The 21504-nt window shown below is 35.8% G+C and overlaps 2 protein-coding genes and 1 long non-coding RNA gene across 3 annotated transcripts in view; all 3 read right to left on the bottom strand.

Annotated features, from left to right (window-relative positions):
* Positions 1-323: 323 nt before the first annotated feature.
* Positions 324-8169, bottom strand: LOC114520654 (stimulated by retinoic acid gene 6 protein-like). The gene is made up of 13 exons (XM_028540975.1): positions 8132-8169; positions 6439-6566; positions 6056-6176; positions 5212-5251; positions 4909-5058; positions 4392-4468; positions 3673-3734; positions 2774-2835; positions 2006-2120; positions 1837-1912; positions 1315-1390; positions 785-833; positions 324-433 (listed from the first exon to the last, which is right to left on the bottom strand). The coding sequence occupies exons 2-13, from the start codon at positions 6521-6523 to the stop codon at positions 324-326; spliced, it is 1023 nt and encodes a 340-aa protein (XP_028396776.1). The 5' UTR covers positions 6524-6566; positions 8132-8169.
* Positions 8170-8690: 521 nt separating this feature from the next.
* On the bottom strand, positions 8691-13460 carry LOC114520754. Its single transcript, XR_003686717.1, has 3 exons — positions 13283-13460; positions 8795-8857; positions 8691-8718 (listed from the first exon to the last, which is right to left on the bottom strand). It is a non-coding gene; the product is annotated as an uncharacterized LOC114520754 (long non-coding RNA).
* A 466-nt stretch (positions 13461-13926) lies between these two features.
* Positions 13927-21504, bottom strand: part of LOC114520749 (stimulated by retinoic acid gene 6 protein-like) — a 36403-nt gene continuing 28825 nt past the window's right edge. The window contains exons 14-20 of the mRNA XM_028541088.1: positions 17928-18003; positions 17374-17422; positions 16915-17020; positions 16231-16338; positions 15887-16050; positions 15334-15432; positions 13927-14772 (exon numbers count right to left, since the gene is read on the bottom strand). Coding sequence (XP_028396889.1) covers positions 14576-14772; positions 15334-15432; positions 15887-16050; positions 16231-16338; positions 16915-17020; positions 17374-17422; positions 17928-18003 — 799 coding nt within the window. The 3' untranslated portion in view covers positions 13927-14575. The remainder of the gene's footprint in view (positions 14773-15333; positions 15433-15886; positions 16051-16230; positions 16339-16914; positions 17021-17373; positions 17423-17927; positions 18004-21504) is intronic.

Below are 21504 nucleotides of genomic sequence, written 5' to 3'. Positions count from 1 at the left end.
GAAATATCGATACGCGCGAAGTATGGGTAAGTTTTATGCTACCGGACCCACATTGTCATGACTTATGAGCAGAACCGATGCGCAGAACCGATACGGACTTAACTTCCACTTTCAAATTTAACATTCACTATTTCCAATTTTGATTAGTTGATTCAGATGCAAAAAACTGTATGAAAATAAAAATAGGAAAATGCCAGCAATGTTTATAAAGATGAAGTGTTAAATTTGCAAAATAAGAAATGCCTAAACACATTGTCTAATAAAATTGCTAAGAATGTTTAATTGAAAAAATCTAAAGAGTAAATAAACGCAGTTGATTCCACCTACCCGCCGCCGCTGACATAGCCGAGGATCCAATTCCGAACCAAGGAGAACTTCAAGGAATATAAAAGAACACATGGAATAAATATGAAAATCCAATTTAGAAGAAAGCCTGGAAAGAAAAAGAAGCGATATCAATACAATATGACCATTAGGATGGCCCTTTCTGCAGAGAAAAATTTAACACAAAAATAGTTGATCATGCAGTGTAGTTGATGATCGTCTTGGTATAGGCGGGAACACGAGTGTCGCGATTTGAGTAATTTTTCAAGAAAACATGATGTATACACTGTTATAATGTTCAAGTGTTACAATAGCACCGCCATAGCTGTGTTCTCTACCCCTTTCTTTGCTGGAAATAACAAGTGCAGTAACACGTACCGATTTAGGGTTGATTTGAAGCCATAAATTCGATGGTATAAAATACCAATCCTGCATAATCATAATCGGAACGAACACTCACCCCACAAAAAGTAACCAATCTGAAAACTGTGATATCGAAGTCCTTTTCCCTGGAAAAATGGAAAAACGGAAGTTCATTGCTTGGTAGCGAAAAAGAGTGCATTCCTGCAGTCATTAAATTCCAATTATTAAACTTGTCGTTTGAACTGCAATGTTTACACGTTAAGAAATTGTAAGCATTTTTTTTACTATCAAATATATCTTTTAAAAATATACTTTTACTGAGAATTCTTTAGGCTCACTTCCCTGCTCGGATAAGCAATACTTTATTATTTTTTAAGCAACTTAGGAGTGCCTTAGCCTTTTAGCCTTTCTCACGATGACGCTTTTGGGTACTTTCAATTTTCTCAAACGGGTTTAAAAAATTAAACAACATGAAAAGCAATTTTTCTAGAATCAACAGACCATTTGAAGAATAAATCCAGTCGCCGTTGCGAGGTCTTGTGCAGTTGCGCTAACAGTTTTGAAAAAAAGTACCCCAAAAATGGCGGCATATTCGTCATCGCGAGAAAGGTTAGTTGCTCAACTTACAACCATGAACTGTGACACGCTTATGTTCTTAGCGATGAACGATTTATCCCCTCTGAACATCCTCAGCATGTTATTCCTGAAACAAATCACAAGGAAGATCATGCAAAAACTAATCAAACACTACAGAGTGTCCCAAAAAACTCTTAATTTTTTTCCGAATGGAAAATTCTTTCCGGTGTCCTATTGTAGAAAATACATGTTTTAAAAACGTAAAAAATGTATCTCGACAGATCTACGACGATTCAAATAAAACAATATTTTTGCGAAATAAAGTTGAAAAGAATTGCATTTTGAATATGCCACCGTGGGTTTAATTTGTTTTATATCTGATGTGAAGATTTGCACAAGTTTATATATAACTCAGTATAGTAATTATTGACTGCTATACACTCTTGGATTCAGCTTATAGCATTAGCTTATTGGTCCTGCTTAGTATGGCATTAGCCTACTGGTCTTGCTTTTTGAGGGGGGGGGGCACCCTGAATATCAAAAACTATGGATTAGACTTCTTTTTTTTCATACTTATGATTTTCCATGAAAAGAATGAGGGAGAGCGCACAGATCACAGTCGTGAGGATCGCACTAGCCAATAATGAACCTAGTAAAAAAATGTTCAAAACAGCTTTCTAGTTTTCTCATATCGTACAACTCGATATTTATAGTGACTGTATAGAGCTCGAGGAACACCAACCAACAACCGCACGCAACGAGTCAAAATATGCTTCTTCCAAAGCAGTCGAATAAGGTTTTGCTTCCTCGATTTCTTCCAATGCAACACTTGTCAAATAGATTAATCCAATGCAAAACTTAAAGATAAGAAGACAAGCATGTGCTAGAGGGATGTACAGGGCGTCGCAATAAGAAGCATAAATTCTATCTGTTATATTTTGAGCATAGAGTTCAGATAGAGTTCTATCTGTTATTTATTTAGAAATATATAGTGAACTAAAATGGTAATATATTGATAGATAATGGCAGATATTCTGAGAAGACAGGATGTTTTAAGAAATATATAGCGAAGCAAGATGTAAACACAGCGTTTGCTTACATTGCCGACTGTAATCTACTTTGATTTTAAATAATATATATATATATATATATATATATATATATATATATATATATATATATATATATATATATATATATATATATACAGTCGTTATCAAAAACGTTGTCCCTATCAATATATATATACAAATATATAAATATCAATCACGTGAGCATTAAACATTGTTTATTTCGCTCATTTTGGTCGTGTTTCTTTATCCATAAAATTAACGTATGCAGTAAAATCACGTGACTGATATTTACGTATTTATATATATTTCAATATGACAACCTTTTTGATAACGACTGTATATATATATATATATATATATATTATATATATATATATTATTAATATATATATATATATATATATATATATATATATATATATATATTCAAAACTTACATTATAAAGCAGAATGCCACAGATCATCATCACAGAGAGAGTTTCAGTCGAAAACTTAAAATCTAAAAACGTCAAACGAAACTATAACTAATCATATATATAGTTATCTGAGTACTTATATGCATGCATGTACATATGTTATTTCGTCATCATCCTTTTCCTGCAGATGACTATATAGTTTGGTCGAAACCTCGAAAATTATATTTTTTAAAATTTACTCTTTATACGAAGTTTCTATTTTTGTTTACTATTTATCGAACATATGTTGAATATGTACATATACGTGCATGGTATTTTTTAGTACAAATGAGTGTTATTCTAGCGAGGTTCTAACGTCGTCTGTCGTACGTATATGCCTACCGGGACTTACGACTAATTTTATTCTAATTTTTAAAAGCTCACTCACACTCAAACCCATTAAGTGGAATATCTCAATTACTTCATAGTGATTCTTTTGCGTATTTCTACTCGTATAAGAGCTTGATTTTCAATATTTTACCCTAAACCCTTCCAATAGTTAAGAAAGGACTATCTCATTGATCAGTTATAACATAATTTTTATGTTACACTCAATTGACCGTAACGAAAAAGATGGCGGCATGTACCAGAATGCATTGCGGGCATTAAGAATGATTGACTAAAAAAACATGGCAAGAAAAACTGCTAATGACGTAAAATTTTAACACAGCAAAGAAAATAACTTTCTGTTTTATGCTTGTCCTTTAAAAGACGTCAGTTCGCTTTTTTAAACGATTTCCGACCGCAATGCATTCTGGTAAAATGTACATCCGCCATCTTTTTTGTTATGGTCAATTGGTGTGCATGAATTTGCTGTTTGAATACGGGCAATATTGTGCTTCATCGTATAAATCATCTAATTATCAAACAAGGTCATATACCTTTTTCGGGATTGTAAACTTTCCTCAGAAAAAATTCCATTCTTGAGTATTGACGACGAGGTCTAGAAAAAAAGGGAAATTCCAAAAATAGAATCTCTCCCAGTCGAACGTCACAGAGTTAAAAACAGATTTTAAGAAGAAAATAAACACGCCTTCAAGAAAAAAAATGAACGAAAGGTAAGGATTAATTTATTTGAGAGAGCGAGAGCAATTTAGCTCTAAAAAGACAGTCTGAGAGAAAACATTATGAAAGAAAGTCAAATTAAGTTGCTTTTAGCAGCCCTTCGCCGCATAAACATGATTCAGCCATGGCGTAGACAGAAATTGACAGGTTGCTACTCACTAATTAATGAAAATTTGGTAAAAACTAAAGTTGCTGAAATTTACTGCATCTGGAAGAGTGAAGCTGGGCATTCTTGTGGTTGTGGTTTTTGTTTGAAGACTTAAACACCTGGGTAATTCAATTTTTCAATGAAAATTTGAAATCGGCGATTTTCACCCAATTTATCTGCTCATCCCGAGTAACAGGAATTAGTTTGCAAAACCTAGCTGTTGAGACCTGTTCAGAAGCTCGTTTTAACCAATAACCTGCGCTATCACACTTAGATGCAAGTGTTTTACTACGTCAATATATAATTAGCCGAAAGCCATGTTCATTTTGCCCGCACATAGCTACTTCCTAACTTCTTTTGGCGCAATGGTATTACACATGATCATACTTTGGTTTAAAAATGTTCTTCACGTGTTCCTTCAACCAAGGTCTGAGCAATTTCACTTGTGGAGACGAACTTTCATCCTAGACGGACATTAATTATTCGTGTGAAAATACAGCTGTGGAAACTGAGGAGATCAATGAGTTTCAGTGTAAGCGAGCTTTGATAGAATACAGGCTGAGTGTCCGGGGGTGGGGTGAACCCCTTCCATTAGTATTTACGAATATTTAAGGCTAGTCGTTCCCAAAATAGTCGCCAAATATCTAAATAAATCTAGAGGTAAATCTCCAAATATCTAGAGGCTCATGCAGAATTTGAAAAAATTGTCACTCAGCACGAACCAAGGGGCTTTCTCGTGAACATCCCTCGACCAATGTTGACTACAGCCCCCCCCTCTCAATCCCAGCCCGTTCCCAACGCCTCTGAATGCAGCCCCAAAACGTGAGAGTTTCGCACCGTTTTTAAACTCTGCCGGTATCGTGTGAACAGGGAATAATAAAGATTACGTCACAAAAATACTTACATCGCGGGAAAATAGCTTTACTCCGAAGATTCCATATTCTTTAATTTCCCGATAAAATACGAATATGAACTTGCCCAGGATAAACAGATTGCTTATCACTATTGGCAAATTCATCAATACGATTACTGCGATGCCAGATGAAGAATTATTCTTTAAGAATTAAAAAATGAAATTATATATTAGTACATTCATGTTCACTAACGGTAAAAATAAAGATAGGCAAGTCTTTATGCACCGATATTTTTACACGCTCCTCAAGCGCGCTGGTTTATCACTAGACAAAAATTGCCAAATCAAACTTACCTGACATCTTTGAAACGTTTGTGTTAAAGTTACACAAAAACTGTAATAAAAAAAGTTAATTGGTTAATTACACACGGAGGAAAATGTTGTTTTCTGAGTTCCATGTTTTTGTTACTGTTTGTTGATCCATAATGTGTGTCGGTTTATAACCAGCATTTTCAAAACAATCTATAAAAGCCACCACCGCCCAAGGGAAAAATATTGGAGACGACGTAAAAGCCAAAAGTTTGTGGGGCGCAAATGCAACTTTTGCCGTGAATTAAACTAACTTGTCCTACTACGTGTCCTCCTACACCTTACTTCGAACATAATACTGTCGCATACATGTACATACAAATTTAATTTCATTGCGAGTTTCCGCTTCACATTGTTTAAACAGCGCTGAACTAAAACTTTAAGGGCTGGTACACGCGTAAAGATCATCATGTTGATGGAAGTTGTTTAAAACGGGAGTGAACTATGTTGTGCTGCACCATGTGCACAGCATTGTTAACAATAGTTTTTAGACCATCAGTAGCCTACTGTTGCAACTTGTTGGCAATCATGTCAACATGCAAATTGTTCATTGAGCCACAGCACAATATTTTTCACTTCTGATGCGACGAACTAATCAATTTTTTTCCGTTTAGGTCTGTTTCCAGGTTAAAGTGCGCGTATCATGGTTGCGGACTTTGAACATACCTGTATTTTAAAAAATTTCGCAATACACTTTGTTATTGAAAAATTTTGTCTCGATGGTTTTTAGCCCTTAAAGTTACCGGACATGACGTCAAAGCGGGAATTTCAAATCAGTTTTCTTTCGTTTAAGTTGCACGGAAACCTCAATAATTGTAAGCACACTTACTTGACTATACAATATGGAAGACCCATCATTGCACCAAATATTTTGTGATACGTCGTCAGGCAAGCAAAGTAGGGATAATAAATGACAGCATATTCAATTGCAATGCCGAAGAGAAGGAACGCTGGATGTAATTTACAAAAAACGGGTACAATTACTTAAACGATACTTTGAGAATTGAAGAACTGTAAAATACTTCGTAAAAAATTAAAAAATGGGAGAATAGAAAGGATTTTAATTTAGGCAGCATTGCTGCATCAAAAAAATTTCGCCTGATTTTCTTTTCAATTGTGAGAATTCGACGGTAGCAGATTGCCTTGATCCAGCGAAACGTTCTTTACAATACGCCTCCTGTTATTTTAGATGATAGTATGGATGATTTTTACCTTTTTCCCAACCGTTTGAACCTGAAATTTCAAACTTTGTGACTAGCGTAATGATTGATTCAGTAGCAGCTCCAAACACAAACATGGTGGCAAGTCGGTCATGATCAATACCAAGGAAATCAACAGGGCTACAGATTGTAGATTTAATATCTTAATACAAAGTTTGATTTGATCATCTCTTATTTAATTTGATCATCCTTTACAAAAAATATCTAGTTTCGACTTGAGATCTTCTTTCTTTAGTTGACATGCACCGAAGGACGTATGCGACGTTATATTATTTATGTAAATGTCCAAACATACAAGTTCTTCATTGTGATTGGCTAGATGTATAATGATTGGAAATAAGACGGTGTATGCGTTTTGGATGCTCGTTGAAAATAATTAGATGATCACAGATTTATTTCGTTTATATTTATGGTATTTTTCGTTAGGTTTATAGCAATGGAACTGCGGACAACACACTCCGTATACTTAAACTAAAACTATTTAACAATCAGTCGCCGAAGGCGAAGTGAATAGTGAATCACCGAGCCTGAGGCGACTAATTGTTTTCGTATAAATTTTGAGGTGTTTACAAATAATAATCAACATAATTTCATAAAGATTTATAATGAATTCAAATTTCTTAGCTGAAATACAACAACAAAAAGCTATAGCCACCGGCCAGTGTTATCACTTCAGCGACAGTGGATCTTGACCAATCAGAATGCAGGAAAATCAATACTAATAATTTTTATATGCATCAAACATTATAAATAGTCAGAAAACAAAAACACGCACGAAATAACGGTGTAAGTTTTCATCTCATACGACAAATAAAAATTCATAGTCCTTTGGGACGAGTTTTCGCACAACATAATTAATCTAGAGATATAAAGCAGTCTTTTACAAACAAACATTTATTCAATTGAATTTACGAAGCTTAAGTTTAAGGGAAAGTTAGATGAAAAAACTATTTCAAAAGTGTTCCAAACGTTAAAAGCGAACGGGTTTACCTCGACAACCTACAGTTTGAATAGGTATATAGAATATTATTGCGCCCAACGAAATTTCATTTTGAAACATGACATCTATTTGTTCTTTTGTCAACAATTTCTACTGCAATCTTGAGGTAAAACCGTTCGCTTTTAACGTTTAGAACACTTTTGAACCAGTTTCTTCATCTAACTTTCCCTTAAATGTTGACAGTTACGGAGATAACTCGTCCACTACTGCCAAATTGTATAAATCGAATTTACGAAATTCCGAATTCGTTTCGAAGTTCATTCAACTTCGCAAATTCATTGCGAAGTTCAGGCTCAACATTCCAAATATGGAATGTATTCCGGAAGTTCTGAAGGAACCTTTGAATTTTACGATGAATGGTCAGCTGAAATTAACTGTAGCGTAAGTTTCCTTCGTTAATGAGGCTATAAGTCCTTCGGTGCATGTCAACTTTTAGGATTGGTCGGATAATTAGCATATTTAGCGTATATATAGTGATAAATTTATTGGGTTTCCAGTGGCGAAAGTAGGCGAATTATTATTTGCTTTCGGTCATTCATAGTCGTTGAAATGGTAGAAAATTTAACTTCATACCATCTAACCTGTCTTGATGGTGACTCACTACAACAAAAACAGACCGTCCTTTCTCTCAAGAGTTCTTATTCGACAGACAGGCCTGGTATCATCCTTACAAAAATGAACTTACATAACGAGTCCTGGTCGACCTCCCCAAAAATCTTTCTTGTAACTTTTTTTCGTCGCAAAAACGCCAAAATTGTCAGAATCATTGCCTGAAACAGATTTTACGTTTTCTTATTTTCTGTATCGAAAAATATGAAAAACTGTTTTATTTTTGTCTAATACACGTGGTCGATGGTTTTTCAGTTATGGATGAGTTCGTTGCAGGGTGACTCATAACCTCGTGACTAACAGGATCTTAGTAGTTAAATTGAAGGGATTTCCCCAGAGAAATTATAATTTAAAAATGATTTCATATAAAATCATCAAGCGTTGTTTTGACACTTATACTTCATTACATCACTCCATAACAGATTATAAACGCAGTAGCCATATCAACACTTAGCAAGCCGATTTTTATACACTCGGAATAGTAAACATGGCAATTAAGCTCCTAATCTTAACTAAGCTCTTCCTATCATCCTATTTCGAAAGCCCTAAAAAGAAACCACAGGATGCTGATTAAGTTTCGTAACACAAGTGTGACATTTTAAACTTACAGCAGGTATCAATAAGAAAATGAGGATATATCTTGTATCAACATCACATGCAGCACTAGAAATAAGAAAACACATTGACACTTGAAACAATTACAGACATTTGTAGCCAAGCAATTATCATGTATACTCACGCAGTGGGAGATTCGTTGGATGATAAGTTTGTCTGGTTAGTCATTGCTGGTGAGATACGTAAGCTATAAGAGAAATCGGAATAAGGCCTGCTATCCATTGCAACAATATTGTAGCGAAGCTTAGCGTAATCCTTAATTTGTTTCAAAGTCATTAGTTCTATCTGTGAGTGCCTAGGAAAGAATGATATATTCGCTGCGGTACGGCCGAAGTGGAAAACAGCGCTAAGCCAGGTTGTGACCAACAATAGACTACAACTTTTTATCTATGCAAGGAAATGCAATCAAATCACCACAGCTGAAAAGAGCTTACTGAAATTACTCAAGTAGTAGAAATGCAAAGTTTGGTTGCGAAATGTTGTAAAATACAGAAAATATAGCCTTGCGAAGTTCGCAAATTTGTATACTTTTCAGGACAAACGGAAATTGTTACCACATTTAGGTCAAAAATGGTAACAATTTCTGTTTGTCCTAAAAAGTATATACAAATTTGCAAACTTTGCAAGCATAAAGGTTCGACCTACGACATAATCACATAAAATGGTCATCATATACGTTATATCTGATGTCAAGCCTCACTAGTACACTACAATTCTACAAACAGGGAGCTTTAGCAGTGACTACGAGTACGACGACGAAAACTCGGCCAAAACTCGTAGTCGTTGAGTACGCGTATAGATATGATGAGGGTTCACACACAAATTTAACCACACGGTCCCTTTCTCTAGCAAATGAGAGGAGTTTATTTTCATGTTTGTTGTCAATATAAATGGTTCGGCTCCATTTTCAAATTTCGGGGGGTGATGCCTCTAGTCACGCTTTTTTAATCAGAAGTGAAACATCTGGGTGTAATCTGTATCGTAAGCAAACAACGCGCGAGATTCTCGCGGCGAGAATGACGAATCTCATACTCGTAGTCACTTCTAAAGCTCCTTGATAATACAGAATAACAGGTATTGGCGAATTTATGTAATTATATGTAATTAATATAAATATATATTAGCCGCTATTCTGCTATTAGGAACAACGATGCTTCACAATAGTGAGTCTACACTGTCAATTTATTTCCAAATATAGAAGCAATGGATAATGCTTTAGGATTAGTCAAATATGCTTTATATTTCTCTTTCATTTTCCTAATTGAGCATGTAAACTATATAGTAGAGTAGCCTGAATATAAGTTATATAGCGACAAGCCAGTCTACAATAAAGTAATAACAATGTCGATATTTTTGCGGACTTACGGACGATTGATTTTTCCTGGAAACAAAATTCTCTGGATGGAAACGCTTCTTGCTCGAAATAAAAGTTTACGCTTGACACGGGAATCGAGACGTATCGGGTTTCATAACTACATAAGCCTGATTCTCAAATTTCACGGCCTGACAGTCGGCAATTATCAGAGTCAGTGGCACATGAAATGAATTTAGGCATTTGAAATAAACGACAGAATTTTTAATTGCAAACATGTTTCGACTTAACTATATATAAGCCATCTTCAGTGCGAATGAATTAGTTATTTACATTGTTAAATATATAAAGTAGAAATAAATCAAATAATGATACAGGCGAGGTGATACTCAATGAATAACATAATTGCGTTCGACGAAGGAGAACGCTTCCTAATCGTGACGTCACGGCTGGATGCTATGTCATTTCGAGATTTTTGGATGTAACATTTGCCTCGGTTTCGTGTTTTTGCGTATGCTCTGATTTCCGGGTTTTGTGCCGTTCCTAATGTCACGTGCTTTCCGTATTTTGCGATAATACGCTGTTGTTTATAGGACCGGGCATTTGGCTTTCATATTCGCCTGTTTATTAAGAAGTTATGGGAATTGTACACTCGATTATTTTGATTTGAAGTGTCTGCAATATGACTGAGAATTCTCGTCAAAGCATCAGGAAGCTATCTTCCGTTGGTTTAACCATGCGAAATCCGGAATTTTATTTGCTCATAAAGTAAACAAACCGCACCACCGAACGCACTTGCTAATCTTTGATTACTTCTAGTTATTTACTACAATGATTGACAACATAACAGGATACAAGATATGCATAATAAGTAGAACAGCACGACAGACACAGACCAAATGGGTAACACGGGTAACGGATAACCGGGTAATCGAATAGCCGGATAACCGGTAACTCTAGTAACTGATCATTGATAAATATCCATGTTCGATATCGAAATGAAGATCATTTCTAGTCTTAACGGTAAATTAGATTAAGAATAACAGTAACTTCAATTTCTATAACTAGGATATCTATTTACATTTTTGAATCTAGATGTCTTCAGTGTTTGTAGAAGTCTTCACCGCATTTAACAAAACGTTAGATTTAATAACAAAACTTTTGAATTTCCAATGATTATTGATATCATGTTTTTAAAGTAGTATCTGACTGTTTGATCGCGTAGAAAAACGTTCTCGCAGATGCTTTAGGTGAAACAACTGAATGAAGGGTCGAATGTCCTAACTGATGGGACTTAATTTGCGGGCTTCAAAAGTTTGATCCTTATTCTTAGCACATGAGTTGCACAATGAAAATATTCATTTCTCAGCTGGCTTTTCGCTTGTCCTTGGTATGTATACTCTGGGAACATTTTAGACACAATAACTATATCGTTGGGTGGCTCTGGGATATGATTGCAAACCAGAGCAGCAAAAGCTGCAAAATAGAGCAGCGAGGGTAATCACCAAATCTCTAATTGATGCTAGTTCCAGCGACCTTTTTAACAAACTAGGTTGGGATATTCTTTTAATACGCCGGAAAAAACATAAGGGTGTAATGATGTTCAAAACTCTAAATGATTAAACACCGACATATCTTCTTGATTTATTTCAAGTTCGCAGCACTAGATACAACTTAAGAAATTCTGAAAACACTTTAATTATTTGTGCCAAAACCGCGAACAAATTATGCAAAACGTAGTTTTAGTTATAGTGGTGCAGTGTTGTGGAATTAGTTACCACTAAATGTACGAGCATTTTATGCTCCCTTAACCAGTTTAAAAGAGAGATTAGACTCCCGCACGGCAATCTTGTAAATCGTTCAGTCTTGTGTAATTGTCCTATGTATACCTGTACTTTGTAACTTTTCTTTAAATGTCCAATAACCTTTTTATACTGTAGATTTTACCGTGGTTAAATAAAGTTTTTGATTGATTGATTGATTGATTGATTTTTGATTGATTGATTGATTTTTGATTGATTGATCTTCATATTCTCGCAAGTTTTCACCACATCCAAAGCATTTCCTCGCATAGATCAAAAAGTAGTCTATAATGCAAAAGGTCTATATCTGCATAAAGATTAAAGCCAAAGGCATTATTTGCATAAGGTTTAAAGGGTCTTAATTGCGAGTGCCAAAAATCATAATTATTTGCATAATTTCTATATTCATACAGACAAGGAAACAAAGCAATAAAAGTGAGAACTTCAATAATCATTCTTCCTGGCAAAAGTATGAAGCCGAGATGGCGGAAATTGAAGAAGCTATAGAGTATAGTACCATCACAGTACGTGCTAGCGGTGCTACAGCCTTCAATCATCATGCAAGAATGACGGCGATCGACGGACCAACCACCAGCCTAACGCTTTCCCAAATCTTTGTAATTTGCCTGCCCAAAAAATTGCCTCATCCCAACTTCGGGGCCTTTCTTTGTTGCTAAAAACCATCATCTTAACTGACCGACTAAAACCCTGATAAATTATATCGACCTGATTCGATCATGATCTCGACTTCTGAACTTGTCTTTGTGGCTTTCACAGAAAACGTGTCTTTGTGGCTTTGACAGATATTGTAAGGACTTCAATACACGCATGCATATCTGAATGAATTTCAGCCATATCAATGTCTCCATAATAATGATAATATCGTAGTATATAGAATTACGAGTACACGACATGCAGTTGAATTCTGTACACTTGATTAATGTTAATATTCGACGTTTCGACCTACGGCTACGACAAAATCACATAAAATAGACATCAAATACTTTATCTCATGCCGCAAGCCTCGCTAGTAAACAACAATTCTACAAATAGGGAGCTTTAGCAGTGACGAGTACGACTACGAGTACCACTAGGTGTACGACTACGAGTACGAAAATTCGGCAAAAACTCGCAGTCGTTGGGCTTTCGAGTACGAAATTTATCAAAATACTCGTACTCAAAAGCTCGACGACTACGAATCTTGGCTGATGGGAGGATGGCGTAAGCAAACAACGATATGTAATTATGTAAATTTATATATATATCAGCTGCTATTCTGCTTATATTTGTCTGCTATTCTGCTAAACACTGTCAGTTTGTTTCCAAATATACTGAGAAGCAATGGTTAATGCTTTAGGATTAGTCAGATATGCTCTATATTTCTTCTTTATTTTCCTAATTGTGCACGTAAACTATACAGTAGAGTAGAATATAAGTTATATAGCGACAAGCAGTACACAATAAAATAATAACAATGTCGATATTATTGTCGACTTACGGACAATTGAATTTTCCTGGGAAAGAAAATTTCTGGATGGAAACGCTTCTTGCTTGAAATAACAGTTTATGCTTGACACGGGAATCGAGACGTATCAGGTTTCATAACTACATAAGCCTGTTTCTCAAATTTCACGGCCTCAAGTCGGCAATTGGAGCGATTTAGCATGAGGACGTGATCAAAGACGATGTGAAAATGGCGAATAAGTGGCGTTTGCGCCCAAATATGGACATGCCACGCCATTTACTCGCCATTTTCACGTCGTATTTGACGTTCACGTCTTGATGCTAAATCTCCCTATTATCAGCGTCAGTGGCACATGACATGAACTTAAGCATTTGAAATAAATTTTTAATAGCAAACATGTTTCGACTTAACTATAAGCCATCTTCGGTGCGAATGAATTGGTTATTTACATTGTTAAATATATAAATAGAAATTAAATCTCCCCGGAGGGTCACCTGACGGGGAGATGTAGTTCTCCGAGGACCTTCGAAGATTGATAGGAGGAGCAATACTGGTGCAGATCCGCGGCCAGCAGTGGTCTGGAACCCACGCTAATTTATCGGTATATAACGGTTGGGGAACCAGTATTGTTCCTATCAGTCTTCGAAGGACCTCGGAGAACTACTTCTCCCCGTCAGGTGACTACCCTCCGGGGAAATTTTATTCCTCCTTCGTACCTTCTTCGACTGATACTCACAATACTGGTGCAGATTTCAAAGCCTTACTGCAAGGCCTCTGATACTAAACCGACAACCAAAGCAAAACAGAAAATGTACTTTTAATTTTCAGCAACTATGTACTTAACACAGCATTTGCAAAGGTATTTTGAGTCTTTTTATGATGTTTGTTAAAAACATTTGCCGAAAACCAATCAAGCTGCACCTAGTATAATCTCCAACGGCACGCCCACGTTTGCGCTTCCGATATCGAGGTTGATCTCGTTGAATGTCCGGTGTAGTCTACAGATATTCCTGCTTTAGCAAGCAAGGATCGCAGCAAGGACAGTGTTTGGGATCGAATAGCTTTGTGAGGAACCTTGTACCGGTGCACTATATTTGTTATTTTAATACTACATTTCTTCATTAACCACAACATGACAACAAGGCTTGATATCGTCAAAACACCGTGCTTTTCACATTCGAAAATGTGAGGATGAAAATGTTTTGTCATGCACGGTTCGTTTCCAAACGTAATACAACTAACTAGCTAATAAAAAAAGAAAATCTAATGCAACTAATTAGCTAATAAAAGAAAATCTAAAGAAGCTTGCAACTTAAACATGATTGTTTACTTATCTAGTATTAATCCTGCATTATCTGGCCCATAATTACCAACATCGATTTTGACGTCGCTATCTTTGACACACATTGTTTTCGCACGTTTTCGTTCAGCTGCAAGTTGTGGATTGCGAGCCAAGGTGAGTGCGATGAACCACTTGGCGCGGGCCTGGGGAGAGCGAGTCCACTTTGGTCCAATTTTCCTTTCTAGGATATATACAACGATGAGGAAGTCAGATAAACATTGTTTAGTATTGGAAAACTGAATTTAGCGCTAGTGGTTGGTGGTTATGACCACCACAAGTGTAGCAGTGATTGCATGAGTCTATAATATTCTCTTTTCTATACCATTCAAATAACCAATTGTAGTATCGTTAATTGGCATAATTAATCATAAACTGGATATTATAGTATTCGCATATATAATGAATGATGTATATACTATATATATATAAAGTTTTTAAATATATAGCTAGGTATATATTTTCCGAGTACTTGACTGAGTGGGAACACAATACCAATTAATGTGAACGATTCCGAGAATAGTTCAAAAACGGCTAAATTAATTGATAATAATTATATGCATAGCCCGTTTTGCTTCTGTAGATGATTAATAACTATTTACAAGCTACCGTTAACCGTGGTGTATAGGTTTTAGGCTTTCTTCCTTACTAATGCATATTTTATTATACAGCAAGGTTCCACCATTTGTGTGATACGAATATTCAGTCCCTAATTCAGTAAAGACGGATACGTGGCAGAACTTACGTGTTTCGTGATCATCGATCAGTGTTTGACAAAACACTCGAAGAACTGGGTTTCTGAAAGCTGCTTGGACGTGAAGATAACATATGTACGCATTGTAACCTTTTAAAGAATTAAGATACAGATAGATTCCTTTTTGTTAAACAAAAAATCATAATTAGTTTCCTTATTTAATCACAAAAGAATGTTTCAAGCTGACATGTTATACGAAAAAATCTTAGAAATGCATGCATTGTTTGAACGCCACCCACCCACGTTTTGACCAAAACTACTCAAGCAGCATCATTTCGTCAAACAGACTGTAGTGGACGATTTTTGGTAAAACAATAGTTTCAGCATATCTTAATCTCTATCTATATAGTACTGAGCACTCTGTAGTTATAGGAGGCCCCAAAAAATAAGCGTTCATCATCAATGTTTATCATGCTACAGTATATTAATATTATGGCAAGTGAGATGTTAAAAAAATCCAAATATAAACAGATAACTGAAACCCTCTCTCTCCCTCTTCCCACCTTTCTGTCCCTCTTCCCACCTTTCTGTCCCTCTAGGTTACCTGGATCAAACCGTTGAAAACCATCAGGCATGATGCTATGATCAATTCTTGGCAACATCAGAAATCCCACAATCATTGTTTTTATGATACGAAATATGGCAGAAAAGACACCCATCGGAAGTCCCACGAAAAACCAAAAATACGAAAACACCAAATAGACATTCCTGCAGAAGGGATGAAAATATAGGATATTTCTAAGGTAAATCAGAGTGTGTCTCATATTTCTAAAGCGAAGTCCTTGAAATCCTACAAATATTCTAACTAAAAATGACGGCTTCGTGATATAGGAATCTGACTCAACCATTGTAGGGTCTAACCCCTCAGAAAGCGCAATGAAGACATACCTGTTGTTTATGGAAATGACGTTTCTAGAGAAGTTACGATCCCGGAATATTGTCACAGAAGCTGCAATGGAGCACAGCCGAAAGAAAAGAGCCAAGCCAAAGAGTATGCTAAATAGAATGTCAAACAAAAACTGTTAAAACCTAAGGCAACAACTTTGCATTAAAGTGGAATTCAAGTTCGTATGTAAACAAACGGTTTGTTTACAGTTAAAACTTCAATACTTAATAAGAAAAACGCTGTACTTTCTGAATATCTAACACCAATTAGGCTCGCTACGTTTTTAAATGAAATTAGCGCGCATTATCAGAAATATTCGATACGTGCGAAATATGGGTAAGTTTTATGCTACAGGCTCAAACATTGTTATGACTTATGAGCTGAACCGATGCGCAGAACCGATACGGACTTGACTTCCACTTTCCAATTTAACATTCACTATTTTCAATTTTGATTAGTTGATTCAGATGCAATAAACTGTATGAAAATAATATACAAAGTTTGGGTCAGTTTGGGTCTGAGCATTTCTGTTAATAAAATGTACAAGGAAAATGCCAGCAATATTTGCAGAGAGGAAGTATTCAACTTGGCAAAATAAGAAATGCCAAAACACATTGTTAATAACATTGCTAAGAATGTTTAATTGAAAATCTTAAGAGTAAATAAACACAGTTGATTCCACCTACCCGCCGCCGCTGATATAGCCGAGGATCCAATCCCGAACCCAGGAAAATTTCAAGGAATATAAAAGAGCACATGGGATACATATGAAAATCCAATTTAGAAGAAAGCCTGGAAAGAAAAAGAAGCGATATCAATACAATATGACCATTAGGATGGCCCCTACTGTAGAGAAAAATTTAACACAAAAATAGTTGATCATGCAGTGAAGTGTAGTTGATGATCGTCTTTGTATAGACGGGAACACAAGTGTCGCGACTTAATTAATTTTTCAAGAAAACATGATGTATGCACTAGCTGTTATAATGTTCAAGTGTTACAAAAGCACCTCCATAGCTGTGTTTTATACCCCTTTCTTTGCTGGAAATAACAAGTGCAGTAACAAGTACCGATTTAGGGGTTGATTTGAAGCCATAAATTCGATGGTATAATATACCTATCATACATAATCAACGAACACTCACCCCATAAAAAGTATCCAATCTGAAAACTATGATATCGAAGTCCCTTTCCCTGTAAAAATGGAAGAACGGAAGTTCAATTGCTTGGTAGAGAGTGAATTCCCGCCGTCATTAAATTCTAATTATTAATTTCAAAAATTGTGGTTTGAAACGTAAACCAAATATATCCCTATAGCATTCTTTACGACTAAATTAGGTCAATATTTAAAATTTTTTATTTTGCGTTTGATGCACCAACGAGTAGCTACATGATTCAACATTTACCCTACTATAAGCCTAATTACTCTATACGTACAATTTCTACTTAACCAATGTTTATTCCAAATTCACCCTACTGAGCCTACTCTATCCGTATGCGTACTCTAACTTCTACTTAGCGACCGTTTATTCCACATTTACCTTACTCTAAAGATATCTGCACTCTAACTTCTACTTGACGCTATAATCTTCATTTTTTACTACTCTACAGGCGCGACTTGGCCCGACTCACTGCTCGGATAAGCAATATCTAATTTTTTAAGGAACTTAGGAGTAATAAAAAGAACTTCTTAACTTACAACCATAAACTGTGACACGCTTATGTGCTTAGCGATAAACGATTTATTCCCTCTGAACATCCTCAGCATGTTATTCCTGAAACAAATTACAAGGAAGATCATGTAAAAACTATAATCCAGGCTGTTCCAAAAACCCCGTAATTATTTTCCGATTGCGAGATTCTTTCCGATGATTTTGGGGTTCTTTCCTCGCAACACAAATATCTCCAAAAATTTACTGCGCATTATCGAGGCCTATGTCCTGCCCTAAGGAAATTTTTCAAGTGTGCCATGCAGCTCAAAGCCTAATTTTTATACAACATAATTCGTTGTAATCTACATGTTTGTTGTAATTCGGTATTTACATTATCGTTGCTTAACAATTATTCTCCGAAGGCGAGTTGAATATCGGGAGTTGAACATCGCTGAATAAAAGCCGACACGAAATCGAGGTTTTTATACAGAGCAATTCACTGAGTCTGAGGTGAATAATTGTTTTGGTATAATTACAAAGGCGATTTTTTGACAAGCGAATCTTTTGTAGAAAATACATGTTTTACATAAGTAAAAAATGTTTCTCGATAGTTCTATACAACGATTCAAATAAAGGCAAATTTTCGCGAAATAAAGTTGAAAAGCGTTCCGCAAAGAACTGCATTTGAATATGCCATGCACTGTGGGTTCAATTTGTTTTGTCTAACATCAAGATTTGCTTAAGTTTATATAAGTAGTAATTATTGACTGTTATGCCGCAAATTTTCATTAACTCGTGGATTTGGCTTATAGTACTATATGCATGCATTAGCTTATTGGTCTTGGTCTATTGGTCTTGGTTTTTTTGGGGGGGCACCCTGAATATCAAAACCTATGGATTACGCTTCTTTTTCCTTATACTTATGATTTTCCATGAAAAGAATGAGGGAGAGCGCACAGATCATAGTCGTGAGGATTGCACTAGCCAGAAATGAACCTAGTAAAAAAAGTTCAAAAAAGCTTTCTAGTATTCTCATATCGTACAACTCGATATTTATAGTGACTGTATACAGCTCGAGGAACACCAACCAATAATCCCACGCCACAAATCCCAAAGTGTTTCTTTTAAAGAATTCGAAGGTTTTTCTTTCTCGATCTCCTCCAATTCCACACTTGTGAAATAGATTAATTCAATGCAAAGCTTAAAGATAAAAAGACAAGTATCCGTTAGCGTACACGGTGTCCACCACCATTGAAACCAGATATTTTGTCGTGAATCCGTGAAGTTATCCTTATCCCCGAGCCGGTGCGAAACACCGGGCGAGGGTACTAATTCCGCCCGGAGATTTTAATTACGCCCGGGAATGCAAATGCGAAATGAAAGTTGTTCGCCATTATGTCATGGACGTTGGGCGTTTTTGTAAGTTATGCGCATGCGTAAGTTTAAGACGAGTTAAAACTGGTAAGTAACAAACGTTTGGAAGCGTACGATTGGCTCAATTAAAATTTTGTTTCGCGTCAGCATAACTGATATTTTGAAATATAAAACTTTTTAAAAAATATTTTTCATTTGGATGGTTTTGAAAATATACGGAAAAATTCAATCGTAAAATTGATCAAAACGTAAAGTAAATGATGTTTTCGGATCGAAAAACTTTGATTCAAATAGATGGTGAAAATTCTACGATTTTGAAGCATTTTTGGAGTGTTTTTGAACAGGTAAATAGGTAGATTTTGAATTTTAAAGCATGCAAGTATTTTGTAAGTTTATAAATATGTGGATTTATCAACAAACGTACGACACCTCTTTGAATTTATTCGTTAATTTCGTTAAAATGATTTTGATTTGAAAAGTATTTATTTTTAATGGTTAATCTGTTTAAAAAGCAATTGAAATTTCGCTAAAACTGTATTATTTTTAAAGCAATTCGTAGCACAATTATGATTATAGTCGAATTTGATAGCTCGAGAGTCGACTTTATTACTGTACCAAGATGTAGGATTTTACTTTGCGACTCCGATCATTCAGCAGAAACGAGTATTATAGCATTTCAGTGATGGAAATATATGTTTATTGCTTCAGGCGAGGGGACTTTGCATGCATGTATTTCTAGTACTTTTGAGAATTTATAATTATAATTCTAAAACAAACAGCAACACGAGCTATTAAGTCAAATCACAAACTCGTTTTCAGGGACCGCGGCTTTTTTCGTATTGCTGGGGCTCGGAACCGCGCGCCTGCTAGGAGAGTCCGGGAAAATTTTGAAATATACATAGGCCTCTGAAATGGCCGCATATGCCTCTCAATTTAAAAATTATTGGGAAATAGAAGACACTTTGTAAAGTTTCCGGCATGTTTGGCGGGAATTGGCGCTCATATCATATACAAACAATACAAACAACGAAAGAGGCTCCTCTTGCAAGTTTGACAATGGCGCTGTAGTTGTTGGCTTCCCGCATGTCTTAAGCAGAAGGATTAAGAGGAGAGACAGAGAGGAACCACGCTATTTTAATGCTCAAATGTTTGTCCTATGTGAAGTTTCCAGCATGTTTGGGGCTCATATGCAAATATTAAACAATATAACCATGCTTTGGCCATGATGTCAAATATTTTGATATGGATAACCACGCTGTTTTAATAGTCAAATGCTTGTCCTATGTAAAGTTTCCAGCATGTTTGGCGCTCATATATAAGCATCTATATAAAGTGGCAACTTGCTAGCATCGAATATGGCCGGAAAACGGTATACTCGACCATGGTCGAATATGGCCGGAAAACAGTATACCTGACCATGGTCGAATACGCCGGAAAAACGGTACACAACGATACCGGAAAATATAACCATACTTTGGTTATGATGTCAAATATTTTGACATGGATAACCAGGCTGTTTTAATGGTCAAATGCTTGTCCTTTTTGTCACTTTTTTCTTTCACTAAACATATGTAATGAACATAACTAATTTCAATCCATTTGTAAACGTGGCGGATTTATTACGACAGATATCGTTGGAAATTAGAATACTCATTTCTTTTAATTGGTTATTAAAATATACGTTGAAGAAGTAAAAGTTACGATAGTATTCAAGATAATACACATTGCACATTCTTGTAAGCAAAAAATACAAATTGCAAAAAATATTGCTTGCAAATATAAGCGAACTAAAAAATATTCGAAATTAAGGACTATAATTACGGAAAATTTATTGGTGAGGCTAAAGCCAGCGAGCCACCATTCTCCGTGGTCCCCTCCAATTCGAGTACGAATTGCTTTTCAGCTTGGTACTTAGCTTGAGCACGTAAACGTCAAAGACGATGTGAAAATGGCGAATAAATGGCGTGTTGCGCATTATTTTTCCCATTTCTTCGCCATTTCCTCGCCATTTTTACGTCTTCTTTGACGCTCACGTTTCCATGCTTAATCTCCCAATACAAACCAAAGGACAACGATTTAAAGGCCATTAAAGAACGAGACTATGCCGGGTATAACATTGACCATATAGAATTCCTTGCCAATTATAGTAATGTTAACAAGCATAAAGGACACGCCCACATGGGAATTAAGATTAGTCTAAATATAGCGATTATGATAGAGTTGTTGCTGACAAGAAGCCGAAGCGAAAGG

The sequence above is a fragment of the Dendronephthya gigantea genome, unplaced genomic scaffold (assembly GCF_004324835.1).
Source record: "Dendronephthya gigantea isolate DGI-Jeju-01 unplaced genomic scaffold, DenGig_1.0 000016F, whole genome shotgun sequence".
NCBI lineage: Eukaryota > Metazoa > Cnidaria > Anthozoa > Malacalcyonacea > Nephtheidae > Dendronephthya > Dendronephthya gigantea.
Note: the sequence above shows the minus strand (reverse complement) of the source record. Positions and strands in the feature narration are given on the sequence as shown.